At 40.3% G+C, this 12673-nt stretch overlaps 1 protein-coding gene across 4 annotated transcripts in view; it reads left to right on the forward strand.

The window, feature by feature from the left end:
* The window catches only part of LOC106598556 (F-actin-uncapping protein LRRC16A), a 286920-nt gene that overhangs the window by 267018 nt on the left and 7229 nt on the right, over positions 1-12673 (forward strand). For all 4 annotated transcript variants that reach the window (XM_082975967.1, XM_082975965.1, XM_082975966.1 and 1 more), the window contains exons 31-36: positions 195-406; positions 4022-4131; positions 4337-4808; positions 5694-5736; positions 6278-6520; positions 10455-10610. In XM_082975967.1, coding sequence (XP_082832093.1) covers positions 195-406; positions 4022-4131; positions 4337-4808; positions 5694-5736; positions 6278-6520; positions 10455-10610 — 1236 coding nt within the window. The remainder of the gene's footprint in view (positions 1-194; positions 407-4021; positions 4132-4336; positions 4809-5693; positions 5737-6277; positions 6521-10454; positions 10611-12673) is intronic.

Raw genomic sequence — 12673 nt, forward strand, 5'->3', positions numbered from 1 at the left:
ACATTTATAAATGCAGAAATGTGTTTTGTGAAGTGTGTTTCATGACATAGTGTTACTAGTAAGATAATAAACGTATGAACTAACTAAATATGATACACCTAAACTGCAAAATGCTTACTTATTCATAATTATCTCACCATGTACAGTATGTAATCCTCTGACCTGTCTATAACCTGCGACCTCTGATCTTGTAGAGATGGAGTTTGACCTTGACAAGGCCCTGGAAGATGTTCCTATCCACACAGAGGACCCTCCTGCACCTTCCCCTGCTCCTAGCCTCTCTAGGTTAGAGAAGAGACCGTCAGGGGCCATGGGAGAACTGCCCTCAGACGAGGCCAAGAAGCTGCAGCACTTCACCAAACTACGGCCTCGCAGGAACAAGAAGATGCAGTCCAGTAAGATACCGGTGAGTATCACCACTGTGAGTTACTGGTGGGATAATGAGCAGAACAGCACAGTCCATAAGGTAGATGTCAATGATTTAGTTCTAACAAGAACCCCAGAGTGAGAACCTTTGGCGTGAGTATGGGGTTTATTTTAGAACAAAGTTTTACTCTTGTTCTCAAACACACAACTAGCCCTTTCTTACTTTATAAAGTAGTTTATCTGTCATGTGTTATAACAACCCTGTATTGTCTTGGTGTTATAACAACCCTGTAGTGGTATGGTGTTATAACAACCCTGTATTGTCATGGTGTTATAACAACCCTGTATTGATATGGTGTTATAACAACCCTGTATTGGTATGGTGTTATAACAACCCTGTATTGTCATGGTGTTATAACAACCCTGTATTGGTATGGTGTTATAACAACCCTGTATTGGTATGGTGTTATAACAACCCTGTATTGTCATGGTGTTATAACAACCCTGTAGTGGTATGGTGTAATAACAACCCTGTAGTGGCATGGTGTTATAACAACCCTGTAGTGGTATTGTGTTATAACAACCCTGTATTGTCATGGTGTTATAACAACCCTGTAGTGGTATGGTGTTATAACAACCCTGTATTGTCATGGTGTTATAACAACCCTGTATTGGTATGGTGTTATAACAACCCTGTAGTGGTATGGTGTAATAACAACCCTGTATTGTCATGGTGTTATAACAACCCTGTAGTGGTATTGTGTTATAACAACCCTGTAGTGGTATTGTGTTATAACAACCCTGTATTGTCATGGTGTTATAACAACCCTGTATTGTCATGGTGTTATAACAACCCTGTAGTGGTATTGTGTTATAACAACCCTGTAGTGGTATTGTGTTATAACAACCCTGTATTGTCATGGTGTTATAACAACCCTGTAGTGGTATGGTGTTATAACAACCCTGTAGTGGTATTGTGTTATAACAACCCTGTATTGTCATGGTGTTATAACAACCCTGTAGTGGTATGGTGTTATAACAACCCTGTAGTGGTATGGTGTTATAACAACCCTGTAGTGGTATGGTGTTATAACAACCCTGTAGTGGTATGGTGTTATAACAACCCTGTATTGTCATGGTGTTATAACAACCCTGTATTGTCATGGTGTTATAACAACCCTGTAGTGGTATGGTGTAATAACAACCCTGTATTGTCATGGTGTTATAACAACCCTGTAGTGGTATTGTGTTATAACAACCCTGTAGTGGTATTGTGTTATAACAACCCTGTAGTGGTATTGTGTTAGAACAACCCTGTATTGTCATGGTGTTATAACAACCCTGTATTGGTATGGTGTTATAACAACCCTGTATTGGTATGGTGTTATAACAACCCTGTAGTGGTATGGTGTAATAACAACCCTGTATTGATATGGTGTTATAACAACCCTGTATTGGTATGGTGTTATAACAACCCTGTATTGTCATGGGGTTATAACAACCCTGTAGTGGTATGGTGTTATAACAACCCTGTATTGTCATGGTGTTATAACAACCCTGTATTGTCATGGTGTTATAACAACCCTGTATTGTCATGGTGTTATAACAACCCTGTATTGTCATGGTGTTATAACAACCCTGTAGTGGTATGGTGTTATAACAACCCTGTATTGTCATGGTGTTATAACAACCCTGTATTGTCATGGTGTTATAACAACCCTGTATTGTCATGGTGTTATAACAACCCTGTAGTGGTATGGTGTTATAACAACCCTGTAGTGGTATGGTGTAATAACAACCCTGTATTGTCATGGTGTTATAACAACCCTGTAGTGGTATTGTGTTATAACAACCCTGTAGTGGTATTGTGTTATAACAACCCTGTATTGATATGGTGTTATAACAACCCTGTATTGTCATGGTGTTATAACAACCCTGTATTGGTATGGTGTTATAACAACCCTGTATTGGTATGGTGTTATAACAACCCTGTAGTGGTATGGTGTAATAACAACCCTGTATTGTCATGGTGTTATAACAACCCTGTATTGGTATGGTGTTATAACAACCCTGTATTGTCATGGTGTTATAACAACCTTGTAGTGGTATGGTATAATAACAACCCAGTAGTGGCATGGTGTTATAACAACCCTGTAGTGGCATGGTGTTATAACAACCCTGTAGTGGTATTGTGTTATAACAACCCTGTAGTGTCATGGTGTTATAACAACCCTGTAGTGTCATGGTGTTTTAACAACCCTGTAGTGGTATGGTGTTTTAACAACCCTGTAGTGGTATGGTGTTATAACAACCCTGTAGTGGTATGGTGTAATAACAACCCTGTATTGTCATGGTGTTATAACAACCCTGTAGTGGTATGGTGTTATAACAACCCTGTATTGTCATGGGGTTATAACAACCCTGTAGTGGCATGGTGTTTTAACAACCCTGTAGTGGTATGGTGTTATAACAACCCTGTAGTGGTATGGTGTAATAACAACCCTGTATTGTCATGGTGTTATAACAACCCTGTAGTGGTATGGTGTTATAACAACCCTGTAGTGGTATGGTGTTATAACAACCCTGTATTTTCATGGTGTTATAACAACCCTGTGTTGTCATGGTGTTATTACAACCCTGTATTGATATGGTGTTATAACAACCCTGTAGTGGTATTGTGTTATAACAACCCTGTATTGTCATGGTGTTATAACAACCCTGTATTGTCATGGTGTTATAACAACCCTGTATTGTCATGGTGTTATAACAACCCTGTATTGTCATGGTGTTATAACAATCTTGTAGTGGTATGGTGTTATAACAACCCTGTATTGTCATGGTGTTATAACAACCCTGTATTGTCATGGTGTTATAACAACCCTGTAGTGGTATGGTATAATAACAACCCAGTAGTGGCATGGTGTTATAACAACCCTGTATTGGTATGGTGTTATAACAACCCTGTATTGTCATGGTGTTATAACAACCCTGTATTGTCATGGTGTTATAACAACCCTGTAGTGGTATGGTGTTATAACAACCCTGTTGTGGTATGGTGTTATAACAACCCTGTTGTGGTATGGTGTTATAACAACCCTGTAGTGGTATTGTGTTATAACAACCCTGTATTGGTATGGTGTTATAACAACCCTGTAGTGGTATTGTGTTATAACAACCCTGTATTGTCATGGTGTTATAACAACCCTGTAGTGGTATGGTGTTATAACAACCCTGTATTGGTATGGTGTTATAACAACCCTGTATTGGTATGGTGTTATAACTACCCTGTAGTGGTATGGTGTTATAACTACCCTGTAGTGGTATGGTGTTATAACAACCCTGTAGTGGTATGGTGTTATAACAACCCTGTATTGTCATGGTGTTATAACAACCCTGTATTGTCATGGGGTTATAACAACCCTGTATTGTCATGGGGTTATAACAACCCTGTAGTGGTATTGTGTTATAACAACCCTGTATTGTCATGGTGTTATAACAACCCTGTATTGTCATGGTGTTATAACAACCCTGTATTGGTATGGTTTTATAACAACCCTGTATTGGTATGGTGTTATAACTACCCTGTAGTGGTATGGTGTTATAACAACCCTGTATTGTCATGGTGTTATAACAACCCTGTATTTTTACTTCACAGCAAATCAGCAGCACCACGTCTCAGGACGGAGAGCAGAACGGCCTGCATGGAAGGGTTGATGAGGGGGTGGACGAGTTCTTCTCCAAGAAAGTCACCAAGATGGACTCGAAGTAAGTGTTACGACTCATCACTATGAAAAATTACTTGCTCTTTCAGTCCTCTTGCTCTTTCAGCCATGTTTATATTGAAAAGGTTAACTCTCTCGCTCTCTCTCTGTCTCCCACTCCCCTCTCTCTCCGTCTCTCACTCCTCTCTTTCGCTCTCCCTCTCTCTCTCACTCCCCCCTCTCTTCTTCCCCCTCCTTCCCCCTCTCAGACGTTCCCTAAAGACTTCAGACTCCCAGGATGGGGAGAAGAAGAAGAGTAAAGGAGGTTTCCTCAACCTCATCAAGTCTCGCACCTCCAAGTCTTCAGACAAAGACAAGTCAGAGAAGAACCAGTCTACCCCAGCTCCAGCCCAAACCCCAGCTCCAGTAACCACCGTCCCCGAGGGACCTTCCTCCCCTAAGGCCTCCCTGAAGAGCCAAGCTCCAGAACCACCAACCAAGGTCAAGGAGGCCAAGACCCAGCCCACCCATCCCAGCCAGCTCACCCAACCCCTGGACTGCAGCAGCAGCTCAGACCGGTCTGAGGAGCTCCGGACCCCAGACTCTATGGATGAGGTGTCAGATGGGGACAGTAAGGGTAGTCCCCAGGGGGGGAGGCGCTACGGGGTGCAGGTGATGGGGACTGGACTCCTGGCGGAGATGAAGGCCAAGCAGGAGAGACGGACCTTCGGATCACATAAGGTCAGTACTGGTGAATCAAAAGTAATATATTACTGTAACTACATCTGTCTGTACTGGTGAATCAAAGGTAATATATTACTGTAACTGTCTGTACTGGTTTATATACTGAACAAAAATATAAATGCAACATGCAACAATTTCAACTATTTTACTGAGTTATAGTTCATATAAGAGAATCAGTCCATTGAATTAAATGAATTAGGCCCTAATCTGTTGAAGCACCTTTGGCAATGATTACAGCCTGGAGTCTTCTTGGGTATGATGCTACAAGCTTGGCACACCTGCATTTGGGGAGTTTATCCCATTCTTCTCTGCAAATCCTCTCAAGCTCTGTCAGGTTGGATGGGGAGTGTTGCTGCACAGCTATTTTAGCAGGTTTTCATCAAGGATCTCTCTGTACTTTGCTCTGTTCATCTTTCCGTCGATCCTGACTAGTCTCCCAGTCGCTGTCTCTGAAAAACATCCCCACAGCATGATGCTGCCATCACCATGCTTCACCGTAGGGATGGTGCCAGGTTTCCTCCAGGCGTGACGCTTGGCATTCAGGCCAAAGAGTTCAATCTTGGTTTCATCAGACCAGAGAATATTGTTTCTCATGGTCTGAGAATCCTTTAGGTGCCTTTTGGCAAAGTCCAAGCGGGCTGTCATGTGCCATCTGTTGGCGGGATCATGGTGCTGGGCTGTATGGCTGGACCTAAGCCCAGTCACTCTGTTACACTACAGCACCACCTGCTGCTGGAAATAAATACAGCACAACACGTATTGTATGCTAAGAGCTAGCTGGGACGCTAAGTAGATAGGAGACAGTAACGTCCACAGTATTAGTAGGTTGATCTATAGTAGATGCTGTGACTGAACCCAGGGTTGTCTGTCTGTCTCCCCCAGGACCAGTATGACCAGTCGTCCAGTCCAGACAGCAGTGGCAGCGGTGAGTTCATCTCTACTGGCTTGTTTATGTTTACAGAGTGGGAATCACATGACGTGGGAGACTATATTTCCTGGACCACAGATGTGTATTGATTCACCCTGACTGCCTTTATTTAGACTGTCAAATTGAAGCTGATCTTGGACATGAACTCATGCATGTGTTTGCATGTGACCGTGACTGAAGGTAATGAAGTTTGTACAGTTAGTGACTGAACGAGAAGACTCGTTTTGTGAATGATTTGTGTGACTTGTTGACTTCTGTGTGTCCTGTGAATGGCCATGTGTGCCCGACTATATAGCCTCACTACTGTTATTTTATTGTTGCTCCTTAATTATTTGTTATTTATCTATTTTTTAATTTTATTTATTCATTTTTTACTTCAGTTTATTTCAGTGAATACTTTCTTAACACTTATTTTTCTTAAAACGGCATTGTTGGTTAAGGGCTTGTAAGTAAGCATTTCACTGTAAGGTCTACCTACACCTGTTGTATTCGGCACATGTGATAAATACCATTTTGATTTGATAATGTGTGTGCGCAGTGAAGGGCCAGCCTATCCCAACAGAGAGCAGGTCTCCAGGTGGCTCCAAGGCAGAGGGGGTGGTGCTGGTCGGCTCCCCAGAGAAGAGCCCTCGTGGTGGGGAGGCCAAACCAGAGACGGTCCCTAGAAACCGCATTACCTCCAGTTCCAGTCCTAAACCCCCTCTTCAGGGCACCAAGCCAGCCCTCGCTGCCCGACCCTCCATCCTTCAGAAGCCGCGCACCAGCAGTAGCAGGAGCATAGGTAGGCCTGTAATATGGAGCATTGAGATGTACCCATATACTGGATATTATTATATGCTTCCATTAGTATGGATAACAGCCAGGAGCATAGGTTGGCCTGTAATATGGGGCATTGAGATGTACCCATATACTGGATATTCTTATATCCTTCCATTAGTATGGATAACAGCCAGGAGCATAGGTAGGCCTGTAATATGGAGCAACGAGATGTACCCATATACTGGATATTCTTATATCCTTCCATTAGTATGGATAACAGCCAGGAGCATAGGTAGGCCTGTAATATGGAGCAACGAGATGTACCCATATACTGGATATTCTTATATCCTTCCATTAGTATGGATAACAGCCAGGAGCATAGGTAGGCCTGTAATATGGAGCAACGAGATGTACCCATATACTGGATATTCTTATATCCTTCCATTAGTATGGATAACAGCCAGGAGCATAGGTAGGCCTGTAATATGGAGCAACGAGATGTACCCATATACTGGATATTCTTATATCCTTCCATTAGTATGGATAACAGCCAGGAGCATAGGTAGGCCTGTAATATGGAGCAACGAGATGTACCCATATACTGGATATTCTTATATCCTTCCATTAGTATGGATAACAGCCAGGAGAATTGGTAGACAGAGAAATTGGTACCAGCCAAAATGTTTTTATTTCATTTAAAATTACACTAACAAAACACACACAAAAACAGATGAACATTCTTTGTAATGCTTCTTAAACAGCACATGTGTTACTAGTAAGAAGTAACTAATGTGGTTGATTGAATATTGTTATTTTTTCCCCTTTAAGGGCGGGCGGTTACCGTGGTAGCGTGAAGTCAGTCATGTTAGTGCCTGTGAGATTGAGTCTGACTAGTAGAAGCGTTGTCTTCTCTTCTCTAGCTGTTGAAAGTCAAACACAGAAAAACAACATGGCTGGAGGGAATGTGTCACGTGCACCAGCTCTTCACCCCAGCCAGGCAGTGTTGCAGAGCGAGGTGGAAAAGCCTATATAGGATTTGTAGTTCTTTGACTTTGTGCAATTAATTTACCAGCTATGAAACAAAATGTCCCTAAATACTTTGAAAACAGCTACTGCAGCATTTATTTTACTATAAATGTGATCATACTTGACTATTTTTATTCCCAAATGCACTGTGGAGCCAACCACCCTCCACAGTGGCTGGTGAGACAGACTCACGTTTGGCAGGTGGTGTGTGGTAACTTCAGGCCCTGTTGGTAGAGTATGGAGCGTTTACATAACACAGATTGATACTGTATTTTTGTTTTATTCCTGTGGTATAGTGAACAGCCAGGAGCATAGATACAGATAAACAAAATATATATACATTTTATTCCTATGGTATGGAGGACAGGAGCATAGATACAGTATGGATCAGATAAACAATATATATATATATTATTCCAGTGGTATGGAGGACAGGAGCATAGATACAGTATGGATCAGATAAACAATATATATACATTTTATTCCAGTGGTATGGAGGACAGGAGCATAGATACAGTATGGATCAGATAAACAATATATATACATTTTATCCTATGGTATGGAGGACAGGAGCATAGATACAGTATGGATCAGATAAACACAATATATATACATTTTATTCCAGTGGTATGGAGGACAGGAGCATAGATACAGTATGGATCAGATAAACAATATATATATATTTTATTCCAGTGGTATGGAGGACAGGAGCATAGATACAGTATGGATCAGATAAACAATATATATACATTTTATTCCAGTGGTATGGAGGACAGGAGCATAGATACAGTATGGATCAGATAAACAATATATATACATTTTATTCCAGTGGTATGGAGGACAGGAGCATAGATACAGTATGGATCAGATAAACAATATATATACATTTTATTCCTATGGTATGGAGGACAGGAGCATAGATACAGTATGGATCAGATAAACACAATATATATACATTTTATTCCAGTGGTATGGAGGACAGGAGCATAGATACAGTATGGATCAGATAAACACAATATATATACATTTTATTCCAGTGGTATGGAGGACAGGAGCATAGATACAGTATGGATCAGATAAACAATATATATACATTTTATTCCAGTGGTATGGAGGACAGGAGCATAGATACAGTATGGATCAGATAAACAATATATATACATTTTATTCCAGTGGTATGGAGGACAGGAGCATAGATACAGTATGGATCAGATAAACAATATATATACATTTTATTCCTATGGTATGGAGGACAGGAGCATAGATACAGTATGGATCAGATAAACACAATATATATACATTTTATTCCAGTGGTATGGAGGACAGGAGCATAGATACAGTATGGATCAGATAAACAATATATATACATTTTATTCCAGTGGTATGGAGGACAGGAGCATAGATACAGTATGGATCAGATAAACAATATATATACATTTTATTCCTATGGTATGGAGGACAGGAGCATAGATACAGTATGGATCAGATAAACACAATATATATACATTTTATTCCAGTGGTATGGAGGACAGGAGCATAGATACAGTATGGATCAGATAAACAATATATATACATTTTATTCCAGTGGTATGGAGGACAGGAGCATAGATACAGTATGGATCAGATAAACAATATATATACATTTTATTCCAGTGGTATGGAGGACAGGAGCATAGATACAGTATGGATCAGATAAACAATATATATACATTTTATTCCTATGGTATGGAGGACAGGAGCATAGATACAGTATGGATCAGATAAACACAATATATATACATTTTATTCCAGTGGTATGGAGGACAGGAGCATAGATACAGTATGGATCAGATAAACAATATATATATATTTTATTCCAGTGGTATGGAGGACAGGAGCATAGATACAGTATGGATCAGATAAACAATATATATATACATTTTATTCCAGTGGTATGGAGGACAGGAGCATAGATACAGATAAACAATATATATATATATATATTATTCCAGTGGTATGGAGGACAGGAGCATAGGGGGGATACTAGGACACTATCTAGCCCCTGGATGTTAAAGATCTACAACTATCTAGCCCCTGGATGTTAAAGATCTACAACTATCTAGCCCCTGGATGTTAAAGATCTACAACTATCTAGTCCCTGGATGTTAAAGGTCTAGAACTATCTAGCCCCTGGAGGTTAAAGATCTAGAACTATCTAGCCCATGGATGTTAAAGATCTACAACTATCTAGCCACTGGATTTTAAAGATCTACAACTATCTAGCCACTGGATTTTAAAGCTGTTGAAAATCTAGAACTATCTAGCCCCTGGATTTTAAAGCTGTTAAAGATCTAGAACTATCTAGCCCCTGGATTTTAAAGCTGTTGAAGATCTAGAACTATCTAGCCCCTGGATGTTAAAGCTGTTAAAGATCTAGAACTATCTAGCCCCTGGATGTTAAAGCTGTTAAAGATCTAGAACTATCTAGCCCCTGGATGTTAAAGCTGTTAAAGATCTAGAACTATCTAGCCCCTGGATGTTAAAGATCTAGAACTATCTAGCCCCTGGATGTTAAAGCTGTTAAAGATCTAGAACTATCTAGCCCCTGGATGTTAAAGCTGTTAAAGATCTAGAACTATCTATCCCCTGGATGTTAAAGCTGTTATAGATCTAGAACTATCTAGCCCCTGGATGTTAAATCTGTTAAAAGATCTAGGGATAGTGTAATAGTAATATTCTGGGGCCTGAGGCTGGACACCTTCTGCCTTTCAATAGACCACAGATCTTCACCTGGGATGCCAACTAATCTGGCTTCCTGTCGCTGTCATCAACTACGTAAACAACAATAAATGACATATCTTAACCTGGACATTTAACACACACCTGTCCTGGTTTTGGGACAATAGAAACCTTGATGTAGTTCTGATACTGTTTCTCTTTCTGTCTGCCAGATGAGGTCTGTGACTCCCCTGGAGGGAATGTGTCTCCCAAGGGTGCAATGCTGCCTTACAGCCTGAAGAGGGTCCCCTTGGACAAGGACAAGGAGGGACAGGGCAGTCCTCTACTGGGGGGCACGGGGAGCAACAGAAACCCCTCTGCTCAGGCAGGTAGGTTACCTTTACCCATCCAGGTAGGAACACACCTAGTCACGCACTATCATACTTCCAGGTGTCGTTCATCACTTTGCGGTTGAGGAAGCCTGGAAGGAGAGGCTATTTAGCCCTAATGCGCAGGCCTCTGTTTCCCTCAAACTGTGTCTGTTCTCAGTAGAGAGAGAGATGTATCTGACAGCAGAATAGATTATCCTTACTGCATTGAAAAAATGCACAATCACAACTACAGCTACATTTTAACTCTTTTTTTGCTAAGTTTGCCGTTCCATCTTATTCCAAGTGAATAGTCTCATACAATGTCATTTTGGACGTAGCCTTTGTCTTGTAGATAGATATCATTAATCCTTCATAGATTACTGTTTTCCTCATAGATAGATAGGCTAGGATTTATCTCTGTGGTTTTCCTCATAGATAGATAGGCTAGGATTTATCTCTGTGGTTTTCCTCATAGATAGATAGGCTAGGATTTATCTCTGTGGTTTTCCTCATAGATAGATAGGCTAGGATTTATCTCTGTGGTTTTTCTCATAGATAGATAGGCTAGGATTTATCTCTGTGGTTTTCCTCATAGATAGATGGCTAGGATTTATCTCTGTGGTTTTCCTCATAGATAGATGGCTAGGATTTATCTCTGTGGTTTTTCTCATAGATAGATAGGCTAGGATTTATCTCTGTGGTTTTCCTCATAGATAGACTAGGATATATCTCTGTGGTTTTCCTCATAGATAGATAGGCTAGGATTTATCTCTGTGGTTTTCCTCATAGATAGATAGGCTAGGATTTATCTCTGTGGTTTTCCTCATAGATAGATAGGCTAGGATTTATCTCTGTGGTTTTTCTCATAGATAGATAGGCTAGGATTTATCTCTGTGGTTTTCCTCATAGATAGATAGGCTAGGATTTATCTCTGTGGTTTTCCTCATAGATAGATAGGCTAGGATTTATCTCTGTGGTTTTTCTCATAGATAGATAAGCTAGGATTTATCTCTGTGGTTTTCCTCATAGATAGATGGCTAGGATTTATCTCTGTGGTTTTCCTCATAGATAGATGGCTAGGATTTATCTCTGTGGTTTTTCTCATAGATAGATAGGCTAGGATTTATCTCTGTGGTTTTCCTCATAGATAGACTAGGATATATCTCTGTGGTTTTCCTCATAGATAGATAGGCTAGGATTTATCTCTGTGGTTTTCCTCATAGATAGATAGGCTAGGATTTATCTCTGTGGTTTTCCTCATAGATAGATAGGCTAGGATTTATCTCTGTGGTTTTTCTCATAGATAGATAGGCTAGGATTTATCTCTGTGGTTTTCCTCATAGATAGATAGGCTAGGATTTATCTCTGTGGTTTTCCTCATAGATAGATAGGCTAGGATTTATCTCTGTGGTTTTCCTCATAGATAGATAGGCTAGGATTTATCTCTGTGGTTTTCCTCATAGATAGACTAGGATATATCTCTGTGGTTTTCCTCATAGATAGACTAGGCTAGGATTTATCTCTGTGGTTTTCCTCATAGATAGATAGGCTAGGATTTATCTCTGTGGTTTTCCTCATAGATAGACTAGGATTTATCTCTGGTTTTTATCATAGATAGATAGGCTAGGATTTATCTCTGTGGTTTTCCTCATAGATAGATAGGCTAGGATGTATCTCTGTGGTTTTTCTCACTAGCACTGGCCAACATTATTATCCAATCTACTACACCAGCTGTAATTAAGCTTCTCTATCTCATTTAGTATTATCTTCATGTATTAGTGTTGTCTCTCTAGAACAGTGGTTCCCAAACTTTTTATAGTCCCGTACCCCTTCAAACGTTCAACCTCCAGCTACGTACCCCCTCTAGCACCAGGGTCAGAGCACTCTGAAATGTTGTTTTTTGCCATCATTGTAAGCCTGCCATACACACACTATACGATACATTTATTAAACAGGAATGAGTGAGTTTTTGTCACAACCCGGCTCGTGGGAAGTGACAAAGAGCTCTTATAGGACCAGGGCACAAATAATTATATAATAATAATCAATCATTTTGCTCTTTATTTAACCATCTTACATAT

The sequence above is a fragment of the Salmo salar genome, chromosome 05, assembly GCF_965601325.2.
Source record: "Salmo salar chromosome 05, fSalSal1, whole genome shotgun sequence".
Taxonomy (NCBI): Eukaryota; Metazoa; Chordata; class Actinopteri; order Salmoniformes; family Salmonidae; genus Salmo; species Salmo salar.